General features: G+C 39.1%; 1 protein-coding gene across 1 annotated transcript in view; it reads right to left on the reverse strand.

Moving 5' to 3' along the window:
* Positions 1-2681: 2681 nt before the first annotated feature.
* Positions 2682-16577, reverse strand: part of OVCH1 (ovochymase 1) — a 46593-nt gene continuing 32697 nt past the window's right edge. Inside the window, 7 exon segments of the mRNA XM_037035048.1 lie at positions 2682-2821; positions 3776-3823; positions 3826-3900; positions 8280-8392; positions 8394-8502; positions 12582-12679; positions 12984-13139. Coding sequence (XP_036890943.1) covers positions 2682-2821; positions 3776-3823; positions 3826-3900; positions 8280-8392; positions 8394-8502; positions 12582-12679; positions 12984-13139 — 739 coding nt within the window.

Below are 16577 nucleotides of genomic sequence, written 5' to 3' on the forward strand. Positions count from 1 at the left end.
GCAGCAGAAAGAAAGAAGAAGCTCCTACCTTTTGCAACAGCATGGGTGGAACTGGAAAGCATTATGCTGAGTGAAATAAGCCATGTGTTGAAGAACAAATACCACATGATCTCACCTTTAACAGGAAGCTAAACAACAAAACAAACAAGCAAGCAAATTATAACCAAAGACACTGAAATAGAGAACAGGCTGACAGTGACCAGAGAGGAGAGGGAAGGGAATTTCAGGGGAAATAGGGGAGGGATTTAGAGGAACATATATGAAGGATACATGGCCAACAACTGAGAAGGGTGGAAATGGGAGGGAGGGGGGAGCATGAGGGAGTGGGATGGGATGGGAGTAATAGACAGAAAACTGTACTTGAAAAATAATTAAATAAATTTTAAAAAATTCCCTTCTGGGATGGTAATGTAAGTCCAAAGGGAAAAAGGACAGTGGTTTCACAATTGACTGATTTATCAACTCTGGCATCTGGGTTGTTTTACACTTTAAGGAAGTCAAAGTCCAGCAAAATGCCACACATCCTCTCCCTCTGGGCAGTCACCTTATGTCAATAAGTATCTGTATTTTTAAGTATACTGGGAATTTATAGTCCACATGTATGAGTATGTGGCAGTGATGGTGGGGTGTCTGTTCTCATAAATCACATGAAAAGCCACCAGTGGACATTATTACTGCATGTCACAAATGAGGAAACTGAGTCTTAGAAAGCTTTTGGGAACAAGCTTTGGTAGTCCAAAGACATTGGACTACCAGGTGGTGGAACTGAGATTTGAACCCAGGACAGTCAGATCCCATCACATTGGGTACCATTGGTCTGCCAGCCTAAACCTTGTTTCCGTTTCCCTTCTCCCAGTCCCCTGTGGCCGGCCATGTTGCAAAACTGGGCAAAGAAACTTGAACCTGCTACAGGATTCTGGGAAATGTGTTTGCTTTGTCCATGATGATAATCCTTCCCCATGCCCCTTCTTCCTTTTTTTCTCCAGGGTGGGGGCAATGACTGCAATAGTCGTTATGTAACTACTAGGAAAAGGCCAAGAAAACCGCAGGAACTTCAGTCTCGACACAGTTGAGCTGTTGAACTTGTGTATCCACATACCTTTAGATTCCTCTCTCTCTGTCTCTTTTTAGAGTAATAAATTTGTCACTGTAACCAGGTTTCTGGTTACTATCTAATTGACAAACCCATTTAATGCCTTTTCTTATAAATATTATTTTGCCTAATTGATGTTATAGTCCCAATTTTCTTATGCTACATTCACTTAAAACTGAATTATTCATCCTTTATTTTTGGTATCTCTGGGCGAGTTTAATCTAGGTATGCCCCAAGTAAGCAGCATAGAGTTAGTTGGGTTTTGTTTTCAACTTAATTGAAGGGAGTATTTGGTTAATCTCAATTGTAAATTTTTAAAAAGATTTTATTTATTTTTCTTTAGAGGGGAAGGGAAGGAGAGAGAGAAATATCAATGTGTGGTTGCCTCTGGTTTGGCCCCTGCGGGAAACTGGCCTGCAACCCAGGCATGTCCCTGACTGGGAATTGAACCATGATTGTCTGATTCGCAGGCCCACACTCAATCCACTGAGCTACACCAGCCAGGGCTCAATTATAAATTTTTAAAAATCAAAACAGTAACCTATTTCAATATCACATAAAACATGAATTTATATCACCTGCAAGCCACACTCTGAATATAAAACAGTCTAAGAATATTTAATAAAATAAAATCAAAAACATAGTTTTTAAAATAAATAAAAAATAAAAATTAAAAAAAACATAGTTTTTAATGGGAGACTACCTATCTATTAATTTTTTGCCTGATCCAAGTCCTTCATTAACCCACAGGTGACCCTGGCAGGCCAAGGGTTAATGAAGGAAGTTATTAACTTCCTTCCAGTTTCATGTGGAAGTTGATAATGCCTGGGTAAATGATGTGACTTGGAGGGGCTAATAACCTTCAGTGGCATCCATGGCACAGATGGAAGAATGTCAGAAGTGATTTCTAAATAGCATGTACTGTTAATTACTTTGTTCAGAATTTAATGCATCAGTGTAATTGACTTAGTATGCCTTAGTTTTTATATCTGCTTCTTTGTGCTTGGGTGAAAGAAAGATTTCTACTTTAATTTATGACAATTAAAAAAGATTCTCTAATGCTTACTTTGTCAAAAGGTTTAAGTAAATTCACCCATCATGGTGAATGGCTGGTTGATCATGTAAAGTACTCTGAATTCCGACTGGCAATCTTTTAGAATTAAGGATCTACTCTTGTCTGAATTGCCTCAAACTACCCCAAATCACATAAATTTACTTCAAATTGATATGACATAAAACTTCATTTTTCCTTTATCCATTTAAATTTATCTTATCATTTAATTCTAGGAAAGTTCTATCTCCATCATGCCAATTTAAGAACCACTTACTGAGTACCTACTAAGTGACAGAAGATTCTACATATATATTTTTTATCTCTAAAACTCTTTGAGATTTGACTTCCCACTTTGCCTGATAAATGATCTCTTTAGTTCAAAAAGCACAATTTATTAATGGGAATAATCTTACAATCAGCTTTTGTGTATTAAAGGCCTCAGGTCAGCTGAAAAATAATGCTTCAGGCACATCCTAAGGGTTGTTACCTGTCAAGTAATCCTTCCCCTAGGTCTTTCATCATAATGCACAGTCCTCACTTCCTAGTAGTTCTGTGAAAATATCTTGGGATCTGTATGATTTCTGCTGGTTTGTTCAGAATAACACTGTTATAAGTGGCCACGTGCTCTTGGTTTGAACTCTGAGGAAGTCTGGTTATTTTACTGAACTTTGGACCTAGAAATAAAGAAAGAAAAGGAAATGAGAATAAAACTCATATTTAAAAGTTTTGCTATATGCCTTTTCAGATCAAAGCTGCAAATTTTCTTCTCTAAAAAAGTTAACAGTAGGTGGTGAGTGTCCCTGACACGTCTCTAACTGAAACAGACAAAGACACAGAAAACCAGCCCCTGGAACTGTGGTTGGCACAGCGCGGGGTCCATGGAAGGTAATGTGAGGTAAATGCAGGCAACGCTGGTTCCACGCACAGTTCCATCTGAAAGCAACATTCTTAACCTAGTGCTTCAGGGAAAAAAACACTTTTCATGTGATATGCATGCTTTTCTTTATTATTCACTGAACTTTTCCCCAGATATATCTTTGCAGCAATTTTTGGTGCCAAGGAGAGAAACAAGCTTTCAGTGACCTATGCTCATCTGGAGTAGAAAATCCTCACTAACCACATGTTCTAAAATGCAATCTGATAGATAACTCTGAATTCCACAGAGTTTACATTTATAATGCTAGCATCTGATGTTCGGGTAGTTTGTTTTAAAGCTCATTCTAATCTTTTATTATTATAATACCCCTCTAAAGAAAACACTGATAGAGAGATGACAACCGATCCACAGCCAGCCAAGATTTCAAACCCAGATCTTCTGACCCACGGGAATTACAGCCGCAAAAAAGGTTCTCCGTGGTGTAAAATTACAAGCACAATCGAAAACATGGTTTTGCACCCCACATATCTTAGCCGTGCCGAGAAATCACAATTCTGGATGGTTTATAAGTCAGTCCAGTTGTCCACAGAACAGTTTCTCTATTGGGCCTGACCAACATTGATCCCCTCAAACTTGCTAACGCATTGCCCACAGAAACATGACTTCTTACACAATGTACAAGCTTTGAATATTTCTAAAAAGAAAAGCATTGACTTTAAACTGTATACATTTTTACAATGACCAAACATACCTTGGACTCTAAAAACAATATAACTTCTGCCCAAAGCACCTCGTACAGGAAATGACATGCCACCCTCACCAGCGGTCTGGAACTCATGAAAATCATTGGGTAAAGGCTTCTTCCATGTAATTCACCTAGGTTAAAAAAAAAATCAAATCAAGTAAAAAACAAGGACTCAAGTTTTTTAGTAGGTTTTCTGTTTTAGGCACATGAACTATTTATTTTCAAGCATTATTTGTTTTTATTGAAATACATTTGGCATGTAACATGGTATAAATTTAAGGGATACAACATGTTGAGTTGATACATTCATATATTGTAATATTATGGCAGTTGTAGCAATAGTTAGTTCCTTGACCCCATCACATAGTTATTTCTTATTTTTTTGTGGTAGAAATAATCGATATCTAGTACCTTAGCAAGTTTGTTGATTAGAATACAATATTACTGCCTGTACTCACTATACTGTGCATTATTAGATCCCTGGCTCTTATTTGTCTATTAGTTGCAAGTGTGTACCCATCAGGTATAAATTTACTCCAGTTCACAACATGAGGAAACAGGGTTCCAGAACTCAAGTGACTGGCCCAAAGTCAGACTTGTATGCTGAGGGGGGAGTGTCGGACACGGGGCCACAAGTCCCGACCATCATAGCCTACTCTACTGTGTCACATGGCTCCTTGAAGGGAAGTAGGCAGGAAACTATTTTGTCTTTAAATGATGGTGACATGCCATTTTTCTCCTATAAAATTAACCTAATTATTAAACATATTTTACCACAAAGACTCATAATGGAAAACATTTTCTATCTGAAAGTTCATTTTCCCCTACATATCAGTTTTTCTTCAATTGCTTTACTTTGAGAGCCTGAAGACAAAGATGGGAAAAAAGTTATAATCATGATTCCAAAACAATTCAGAGGGCTGATTAAGAAAATATGAAAGAAGCCCTGGTTGGTGTAGCTCAGTGGATTGAGCATGGATCTTCAAACCAGAGGATCGTTCCAATCAGGGCACATGCCTGGGTTGCAGGCCAGTTCCCAGCAGGAGATGCACAAGAGGCAACCATATACTGATATTTCTCTTCCTCTTTCCTTCCTTTCTCCTCTAAAGATAAATAAATAAAATCGTTAAAAAAGAAAATATGAAAGAACCTGTGAGTTTTTTTAGCATCAAACTCATCTACTATTGGGATGACGCCATGTCATCCTGTAACACTCATTTAGATGCCACCTAGTCAGAAAGACATTTGCGGCTTTGACTATGCACACCCACTACATGGTACCCGCGTCCCAGGTACTACTTCCCTCCCTCCTCACTTCACGTTTCTCCCAGCTCACCCGCAGAGTACATTACACATTTTATTTTATCCCGTTATGCGTCCTCTCCCCACTAGGACATAAGCTGGATAAGGAAAGGCACTTTTTGTCCATTCGTTCACTACTGGATTCCCAAAACCGAGGAGAGCCGCTCTCCGGTCCATAGGAGGGGCCCCACAAAGGCTTGCAGAGGGGAAGAGAGGGAGGAGATTGTATCCGACAAGGAAAAAAGATTACTTGGCGTAACATATTTGGGTAAATCAGATTGAAGTACTATTTGCAGAACGAGCAAATACTTATTTGTAGCAAGCAGAGAAAAATGCAGCTCTGGAACGAGTTGCTGGCTCACACAGGGAGACGATGGCACTTCGCAGTGCGGAAGAATACTATCCATCTTGAATGGGGGTAATGTTCCGATGACAGTCCCACAGCTATCTGAAGAGACAAAGCAATTCTAAAAAGATCAAGATGGCAATTTCAAAGCAAACAAATGCTAGGCTTAAAAATCATTTGTGGTTCCTCAGTTAGTTCACATAAAAGTCAAGCATGTATTCCAATTGGTTATAATGACAGAAGAAAGTTTGTCCTGAAAAATGTGTCTTTCTATAGGAGAACCTATAGGTAAGAATAGTGATATAAATTGGAAGGAAAATAAGTTAGTTTTAAAGAAACAGGTATGGCATTGCTTTACTATATAATGCATTTTCGCAGGACTAAAGAAGTAAATTTTTAATTAACTTTTTCCAGAACTCAGGATGAATTATTTTTTTAAATGTAAAGCAGTGAGATAAGTCACAGGTCAGAGATATGTGTGAAGATATTTAAGCAAATAAAATTTAGAATGTTTACACCAACATATAATAAAATTTAAAGGCAAATCACAACCTTAGGAATAAGCACTTGCAACTTGTGATAAAGAAAAAAATGTCTTTATTTATAAAAGCTTTTATAAACCAATAAAAAGAATAACACTTAAAAGTGGATGACAATGACAAAAAATAAAAAATACAAATAGCTAAGTGGTATATGAAAAATATATACCCCCATTAATATTTTTGAAAAGTAAAAGTGCCTGTCAAATTTATATATTAGGTTACTGGCATGGTGGAAGAGGCTCCCATGTACTGCTAATGGCAGCAAAAACTGATTTAGCCTTTCTGAAGAGTGACTCAGCAGTACACATTCGTGTGAAAAATGTCCTTAGTCTTTAGCTGTTATCCTAATTTGGGGAGATATAGAAGGTACAGAATAAATAGCAAGAGCCCTGCTCTTGTGAAGCTTTCATTTTAGTCAGGTAAATGAAGACAATTTCACATAGAGACTGAGGCTGAAAATGAAATAACTAGCAGAACATGATAGAAACTGATTGTCAGGAGGGAATAAAGGATGCCACTTTAGACTGACAAGGTGTCTTTGAGGAGGCGACTTTCCATTCATTCATTCATTCATTCATTCATTCATTCAGTTCATGTGTGTCCTCCATGTGTCAGGTACCGTTCTAGGCACTGGGGATTCTTGAAGTGAAGAGACAACAATTTCAGCCCTCAGGAAGCTCACATTCAAAGGCAAAGGCACATCCATGAAAAAACCCCCAAAATATATGAGAAGTCAATACTTGCTAAGAAAAGGGCACTAAGAAGTACACAGGCAGGAGGTGATACAATTTGTGTCAATCAAGGTAGGACTCATTAGGAAGGTGACATTCTAGTCCACACTTGAGGGTGAGGGACAAGGATGAGAAGAAGCTCTTTGGACAGCTGGGCGAAGTAGGTGCACAAGGGCCCTCAGGTGAGAATGAAAGTGCCCCGAGCATGTGGGGTTAGGGGGCTGACAGGTAGGCTAGGATCTGGATTTTATTCCATCCGGCTATAAGGGGAAGACCTTGAGCAGTTTTAAGAGGTCTGACTGTAGGGGAAGGATGTCCATAGTGTACAGGCCAGTTAATAGTTTTTCTGAAGTCTAAATGAGATAGTATTTTGAAAGAAAGATCCCTTTAACAAATGTGTGTGCCTTTTCTCTTGGGGGCAGGGCTTCCACTCACTCCTCTGCCATCTTGCTGAACCCACAGATGAATGGAGCAAAAACCTATGGTACATTTACACGATGGAATACTACACCACAGAAGGAAAAGAGTTCCTACCCTTTGCAATAGCATGGGTGGAACTGGAGAGCATTACGCTAAGTGAAATAAGCCAGGCAGTGAAAGACAAATACCATATGATCTCATCTATATGTGAGAACCTAATCAACAAAACAGGCAAGTAAAATATAACCAGAGACATTGAAATTAAGAATAATGGACAGTAACTAGAGGGGAGGTGAGAGGGGACAATGGGGGGAGAAGGGCTGTCGGGAACATGTATAAAGGACACATGGACAAAACCAGAGGGAAGTTTGGATCAAGAGTGGGAGGTGGGGATGACTGGGGTTGGGGGGAGTGATGGAGGAAAAATGAAGACAACTGTGCTTGAACAACAGTTTTAAAAATGTGAAAAATTGTGTGTGTCTTTTAAGTCAATGATTTAACCTCTCACCCTAATGTAAACCTAAGAAAATAATCTCACTTTCAAAGCAATTTTGCAGGCCTCCATGTACTCCTGAATCGAGCACATGCATAGGTGTGTGCACCATACACACAAACTTATTTCATTCCAGGTTTCCCCATTAACCATATTATTTCCAACACTTTCCTCTTCACTGAGAGACAAAAGGCCTGTATGACACCTACACAGACAGGACATGGCATCTTCACTTTGTTGAACAAAAATGGGTTTGTTGGCACATGAAATAAAATGACAGCTGGCATGTTACTAACAATGTTTTTAATTCTGCCATTTTAAAAGCCTTGATGTATTTCGCTTCATTTTAAAATTCAATACTACCCCCCCCCCATTTTTAACCATCTTGACTCTTGCACATACACAGTTTAGGCATTCGGGCGTGGTTTTTGGTATGTTTAAAGAAGTCTGTCCCTTTTGCCTTTTTTTCCCTTGGCTATACAAGCAATAAAATACAAACACACACACTCAACCTTTAGTATACCTGTTTGGTATGTTTTGAACATATTAGGTATGTCTAGGAAAAAAGGCATGCGTATTACATGGATCACCATTTTGGCAGTGTTATTACCAAGTCCAAGAACCACTTCTGCACAACAGAGTTCCAGCCTGAAGTTTAAACGCCAGTAAGGGTTACCTGACCTCCTTCTCTCACTGTGGCCTTCTTTGTAAATAGTCAGGACTGAGTCTTGACACATAGGAGACCCAGGGAGTGACAGGTACTTGACTGTCAATTCGGCTATACTGCTTGGTGACTCTGAGCATCCAAGAACATTCCAGTTTTCCCTGATAATCCAGTGGACACCTTGGAGTTGATCAAAAGCCTCTGGGCTCTTCTAGCTCCTCTTTAGAGGAACAGCCTGCAGTTCAGAACCCAGACACCAGGGACCAACATAAGCAAAGCCAAGAAAAACGAGGTTCTATCACAAACTTGGAAAATTTAGGTTTACAAGAAGAAAAGTAAAACTTTACTACACTCCATCACAAGTTCTTCGGTAAAAAAGATCATCCCATTTAATGTGTCCTATTTTCTTAAAATGAGGTTGCAAGAGTAGAATTTAAATTATAATGATGTAAAATGACTTTTAACTGAATTTCTAAAATTTCTTAGAAAATGCACAGTGGCTTACGCTCTCTACTCCCAGCATGTCTTTATTTCTCTCCTTCTTTGAGATGCAACTAAAGATATGTTCCTAAATCTTCACTAATTTCCCTGAGCATTTATCCTACTGGGACTAATGATTACACACATGCAATTTGTGATTGAGGTCAAGAAAAGGAGAATTTGCTGAAAGCTCTTGAATATCTCTTATTTCTCTGACTTATTTGTAAGTTCAAGGCCGCCATTAGACCTGCAGAGATACCTGCAGAGTTTCAGCTGCCAGTAGCTCTCTGGCCCAGTGATTTTGTAACCAGCTTCTTCTTCAGGTTATATCCTTGACTGTTCCTTCTTCCCTTATGCCTATTTAGTCCCTTGATAAAAATCTTCCGAGCAATTACATATTGAATACTCGTACTTAAATTAACACGTTTTAATGTGTATCTGTTAATTAATATATACATGATTATATGTGTTCTGTGTAGAAAAATTAATAATCTAACCAAGTAGTAATGAAGGGTAGTAGAAGGGAAATAAAATGCTACAAGAATTCAGGATGCTAGTCCACCGCCCAGTCTACTGTTGCTTCTCTGCAAATTCTCTTTTTCATTTATAAGGTTATGGTAATGTAATTTATAGGTTTATTAAATCTACTTTGACTTAATAGTAACCTAACTGATTTACCAGTCTCTAATCTTCCCCTACCATGCCCTCCAATCTGGGAACAGTGTATGAAACAGAAGAACTGAGTTCTTTCTTTGTTAAGAGCAACTAAAGTAGTACACCTCACAATGGCTTTCACAGTGTGCCCCTAATACGTCTTTCCAATCTTTTCAATCTTTTTTTCCTCTCCACGGGAATCCTCTGTGACAAATCTGCCTGAAAAAGGAGCCAAATCATATAAATTCATGAATTCCCAACCAGTCACTGCTTTTTATAAATGGGGAACAATTAAAAAAATAGCTAAGATTCATTAATTCCCTTACGTAAAAAACAAGTGGTGAGAGCAGGTGAGTGTTAAATGTGGCATAGTCCTAACATTTTCTCTCATACAATAGTCCTAGAACTAAAATAAAACAATGCAGTTTCTTTTTATTTATTTATTTATTTATTTTGATAATTTTTTACATTTAATTCTTGTTCAAGAACAGCTTTCTGTCTTATATTCTCAGCCCTGCCCCACCCAGTGCTCCCCACCTCCCTCCCATTTCCGCCCCCCACCCTTAGTTATTGTCCATGTGTCCTTTATACTTGTTCATGTGAGTCCCTCCCCTTTTCCCCTATGATTCTCCCCCCTCTCCCCTCTGGACCCTGTCAGCCTGTTCCGTATTTGAGTGTCACAATGCAGTTTCTTATGTAAAACTTTCCAAGTTCTTTGGCATGCGTAAGAATTCCTGAACATGTACAAGTGAGAAATATTTTCTCTACACATTACCGATATTTATTTTCCAATAGCCTGAATGGAATAGGTCAAAGAACACATTCAATTGTCACCATCACTCCCACTTATTGACCCTTCTCCCTGCTCATGCCACCCGTGTTCTCAGTGCTTTACCTGCATTAAATTACTTAGGCACACATTCAAATTACTTAAGCCAACCCATTGAAATCATTAGGTTTTAGAATCCTGGACCTAAGCTTTCTTTCTATCTCAAGCCCAGTTCCAGATTTTGTTTCTTTAAAGATTATATGTATTTATTGTTAGAGAGGGAGGAAGGGAGGGAGAACGAGAAGGAGAGAAGCATTGATGTGTGAGAGAGTTGTTTGCCTCTTGCACGCCCCCAACTGGGGACCTGGCCTGCACCTGAGGCAACTGATTCACTGGGAATCCAACCAGTGACCTTCGGTTCACAGGCTGGCACTCAATTCACTGAGCTATACTAGCCAGGGCTCCAGACTTCATTTTAATCGAAATATGACTCTGACTCTTGTTTTGACTCTTTGACTCTTGTATTGTCAGACCATATCATTCACAAGTGGTCTCTGAGTTATTCCTTTTCATTCCTAGATTTTAGCAGATGTTCCCTCCAACACTATTTTTCCAACACTTGCTGATTTCAGTATCCGTATAATGTAGATGATGATTCCAGAACTGAAGCTTGTCAGTTTCTCAACTTCCCCTGACCAGACCTCAGTCTTATCCCAAAGGTCAGCCCCTAGAGGCCTGTTCATTAGAAGAAACCCCAAGCTTTTCATAATCTTAATTTTAAGCACCACTGTCTCCAACCATGAACTTCTATCTTTTAAGTTCTTCCAACAGTCCTTACAACTTTTGAGACTTGCAGTTCAACTATCCCAGGGATTTTCAACCAGTGTGTCATGGCATAATAGTGTGCCACAACAATTTCAAAACATGCAATGCCTGAGTATTTAGTGAGGGGCACTGACCTCTTTTCTCTTAGACTGTCAAATTAAAAAATGTCAAGAACCAATTCATCTATAGCTTTCTGGTGTGAATCAAAATTATACCTATACCTAATTTTTTGTCAGATCAGCAAAATATATATTTTTTGGTGTGCCAAAGAATTTTAGTACACTGTGTTTGTGTGCCATGACATGAAAAAGCTTGAAAATTGCTGATCTACCCTGTCCCCTCTTCCTTGGAGGTTAACTCATTTCACATCCTTGTTTACTCCTTTCCTACTTCAACTCCAATGATCCATTGTTTTAGTCCCTTCTTCAGACATATTCTCACTTTCTTCATACCTTTGCATCCATGGGAAAACCCATTCCGACTGAATGAATTCTCTACCTGCTTTGCATCTATGTGGTAGTGCTCAGTGTCTACAGAGGAAAACGTACAATTAAGTCAACTGGTTGGTCTCCTTCTGAATTTACAATCATTAATCTCAGAGGTTTTTATGCTGCCCAATAATTCTACTACATTTTCTTAGTCTACACACTTGGCCACTTTTTTTAGAGAGCTTTTTCATACTTTCTCTTTTTTTTCCTTTTAAAACCCTTGAGCCTTCCTTCATAATGCCCTGTTTCATCTGCTGAGAAAACAGATGCAATTAGAAAAAAATGCCAGAAGCTCCCATCTCTACACATACCCATACACCTGTGTCAGTGACTGAATATTCTGCCTTCCACCTGGCAATTATGGAGGAACTGCGCTTTGCTCCTACCTAAGACCAAGCCCTCTGGCCAAGCACTAGATCTCATCCCTTTCTTCTGCTGAAGTTCTCAATCTAACAATTCCCCAACCCCCACCACTTGTATCTTCTTCAATTTTTCTCCAACTCCTCTTATTGTCTACTGACTTGAGTGTATGTGGGAGTGAGTGGGGAAGAGCTAAATGAAAGGGGAAAGACCCTGAGCATTAGAAAACCAAGAACGATGATATCATAGAATTTGCATCTCCCCATAAGTCTACTACAGACTTTGAAACCTCAGGCTGCTGTTTGTTCTTCACTAACAATAAAAATCCTATTAGAAAACAGACAGTAACAATTGTGGGAGAATTAAGAGAGACAGTAACCCTCATGTTAGTCTTGGGGTTCTCATAACCGGAGTCTTAAATGGGCAAGATACCTGAAAGTATAAGGACCTTTGTTTACGTAGAAATAAATAGCTCAGAGGTCAAAATAATTCTCTGCGCTTCAAATTCAGGCAGTTGCTCACAATCATAAGATTTTTTTTTTTACCTGTGACCACTGTATCTATGAAATAGAAAAGATCCCCAGACCACCACAATTACAATTCTCCACTCTTTCAGTTTAAAAAAATGAAAACACAGAGTTGAGAGTGTTCCAAGGAAAATAAGGGAACCCAGACATGAAATGCTTTTTGCTAAATTCTTACTAGCTGTTTTAATGGGATAACAGGAATATCCATTACCAAGCCCAGGTGCACTGTCTGTTGAAGTTATGAGTGGTGGCCATTGTTTCCTTGTTAAGGTTTTGCTTTTATTATTTATCTGAAGTGAAGCAAAATTTGTATCTGGAGAGAACAGGGTAAAAATAAATAAAAATGAGTGCCCAGAGACCACACGTAGTCTGTTCCAAAGCAGCTTTTGTTAAAGGGAAATGCATGTCAAGGATTCAAACTGCCCGAGGAAAAGTCAGCTTTACTAACTCTCTCTAAGGGAAAACATATTCTTACAGAACTTTAATGTGCATTTTAATGGGTTTTAAAACTAAAATAAATAAAATATTACTTTATAGTCTTCTCTTCCTTAATGCTGATAGAAATCTAAAGAAAGAGACATGGTTTTCATAATTATTAGAAGATACTTACCATTTTGGGGACTGAATCCAGTCCAAGAAGACACTGACCCTGGCAAATACACCTGGCTTCCTTGGTCGGGCATAGCCAGCTCCCCAGTTCATGATACCACAGAGGCCAAAGGGATTGTTTTCATGTCTACACACTAATGGCCCACCAGAGTCTCCTGAAACACCAAGGAAATATGTTCTAGAAATTTGCTTTCATCAGAGCTCCCATTTTCAATTTTGGAATAGGAATAACCAATAATTTATTCATAATGCATTGCTTTAATTTCTTAAAGGAATCATTCTATGTCAATTTATATACCTGAGAATACTTAGACTCAAATAAATAAAATTGCAAATGAAAGAGGAGACATTATCTGATACCACAGAAATACAAAGAGACTGTAATAAATAAATGATACACCCCAAATCGGACCACCTAGAAGAAATGCCGCCAGGCTACGCACAATGATATTTTGCTCAGTGACAAACCACAAATGTTATGAATGATCCCATAACATTTTCCTGAAACTGAAAATTCCTATTACCTAGTGACGTTGTAGCTATCCTAACATGGTAGTGCAATGCATTGTTTATATGTTTGTGGTGATGTGGGTGTGAACAATCCCACTGTGCTGCCAGGCATGTAAAAGTAGAGCACATACAATTACGGTAGGAGGCTGTGCAGTCTGGGTCTGCGTAAGTACAATCTATGATGTTGGCACAAAGAGGAAATCTCCTAGTGATGTATTTCTCAGAATACATCATTAGCAGGGCAAGTGACCTAGAATTATACAACCCACCACGTCCTAATCATAAGGCAAAAAAAATCAGACAGACCAATGCATGTAAGGAGATTGATGTAGTAACCAAAAACATTCCAACAGAGAAAAGCCCAGGACCAGATGGCTTCACTGATAAATCTACTAAACATCTAAAGAATTAACTCCAATTTTTGCAAACTCTCCAAAAAATTGAAGAGGTGGGAACACCCCCAGGCTCATTTTATGAGGCCAGCATTAGCCTGAGACCCAGGACAGATAAGGATACTACAAGAAAAGAAAATCACAGACCAGTATCCCTGATAAACATAGATATAAGGATACTACAAGAAAAGAAAATCACAGACCAGTATCCCTGATAAACATAGATATAAAAGTTATCAAAAAAATATAGACACACCCTGACTCACAATGGTTTGACTTAGAATTTTTTACTTTATGATGGTGAAAAAGCAATATGCAGTTAGTAAAAACCATAGTTTGAACTTTAATTTTTTCCTGAGCTAGCAATATACAGTATTATCATATTGCTCTCTAGTGATGCTGTTTGATGGCTGTGAGATCATTTTGCCCAACTGTAGGCTAATGTAAATGCTCTGAGCACATTTAAGGTAACTGAGGCTAAGCTATGATGTTTGGTTGACGAGGTGTATTAAATGCATTTCCACTTACTTATATTTTCAACTTATGATGGGTTTCTTAGGATGTAACTTCATCGTAAGTCAAGGAACATGTGTACTATCAAACTAAATGCAAAACTGAATCCAAAAGGAAAATACACCATGATCAAGTGGGATTTATCCCAGTGATCCTGGGATTGTTCAACATATACAAATCAGTAAGTGTGATTTATCACATTAATAGAATGGAAGTTAAAATTATATTATCATGTTGCTAGTACAGAAAAAATCATCTAGCATCTATCATTTGTTCAAGATATTAAAAAATCTCTCAACAAATTGGATATAGACACAACATACCTTAACATGATAAAATCTATACATAACTATACACAGCTAACATCATATTCAGCAGTGAAAGGTTGAAACATTTTCATCTAAGATCAGGAACAAGACTAGGGTACCCACTCTCACTATTGCTATTCAGCTATGGTACTGGAGGCCCTTGCCAAAGCAATTAGACAAAATTTTAGAAGGGCATACAAATCAAAAAGGAAAAAGTAAAATTGTTTGCAGATGATATAATCTTATATATAGAAAATCCTAAAGACTCTACCAAAAAACTGTTGGAACTAATCAACAAATACAGTAAAGTTTTGGACTTCTGCCAAGATGGAGACGTAGGTGGAAACACTGTGCCTTTTCCCACAACCAAGTTTGAATACAACAAAGGTTTGGAGAACAAAGATGCAGCCAAAGAACAGAAAATTGAACTATACGGAAGTTCAACAACAAGGAACCGTTCAACCGGTAAGAGGGGCGGAGCCAGAAGCAGAGTGGGGACAGGCAAGAAAGACCCCCTGACCCCAGGCGCCCAGGCAGCTCCCCTGTCAGGCTGACCCAGTGAGGGCTCAGGGTGGCGGGCTGGTTGTGGTCAAACATTCGCGAGCAGATAAACCAGCAGGGAAGTGAGCAGTGAGACGGACCGCGAAGCCCCCAGCAGTGAACCCAGCAGCAGGCTGACCGAGGTTGCACATTCAGGCACAGTGGGACTGACTGCCAGGCCTGCAGTGGTGGTGGGAGGCAGCAGAGGGGGCTGCCATTGGTTTCCTTTGGCCCCGCCCCCACATATAGCATCACAACCCAGCGACTGAGTGGCCTGCCCCTGGTGACCACCTAGGGCTCTGCTCCTCATACATAACAGGCACAAACAGTCCAAAATATGGCTCAAGAAGAACTCAAAGCCCGAGAGCCGATAACTCTAAGCCACCAGGAAATAGCGAACCTCTCAGATGCACAATTCAAGGCACTGGTGATCAGGATGCTCACAGAACTGGTTGATTTTAGCCACAAATTAGAGGAATATATGAAGGCTAAACTAATTGAAATGAAGGGAAATGCACAGGAAACCAATAGTGATGGAAAGGAAACTGGGACTCAAATCAAGGGGGTGGACCAGAAGGAAGGAAGAAATGACCAAACAGGAAAAAGCGAAGTTACAAGAATTCAAAAAAATGAGGAGAGGCTTAGGAACCTCCAGGACATCTTTAAACGTTCCAACATCTGAATTATAGGGGTACCAGAAGGGGGGAAAGAAACAACCATGAGTGGAAAACGTATTTGAACAAATAATAAAGAAGAACTTCCCCAGTCTGGCAAAGGAAATAGACTTCCAGGAAATCCAGGAAGCTCAGAGAGTCCCAAAGAAGTTGGACCCAAGAAGGAACACACCAAGGCACATCATAATTACATTAGCCAAGACTAAAATGAAGGAGAGAATCCTAGAAGCAGCAAGGGATAAGGGGACAGTCACCTACAAAGGAGTACCCATCAGACTGTCAGCGGATTTCTCAAAAGAGACCTTACAGGCAAGAAGGGGCTGGAAAGAAGTATTCCAAGTCATGAAATCCAAAGACCTACAGCCAAGATTGCTTTATCCAGCAAAACTTTCATTTAGAATGGAAGGACAGATAAAGTGCTTCTCAGATAAGGTCAAGTTCAAGGAGTTCATCATCACCAAGCCCTTATTATATGAAATGCTAAAGGGACTTATATAAGAAAAAGAAGATGAAAAATATGAACAGTGAAAGGACAGCAAACTCACAGTTATTAACAACCACACCTAAAACAAAAGCAAACCAAGAGGACAGCTAGATCAGGAGTGGAACCATAGAAATGAAGAACACATGGAGGGTTAGCAACAGGGGAGTGGGAGGAGGA

Source organism: Sturnira hondurensis, unplaced genomic scaffold (assembly GCF_014824575.4).
Source record: "Sturnira hondurensis isolate 20B ecotype Veracruz unplaced genomic scaffold, ASM1482457v3 Scaffold0000362, whole genome shotgun sequence".
Lineage (NCBI taxonomy): Eukaryota > Metazoa > Chordata > Mammalia > Chiroptera > Phyllostomidae > Sturnira > Sturnira hondurensis.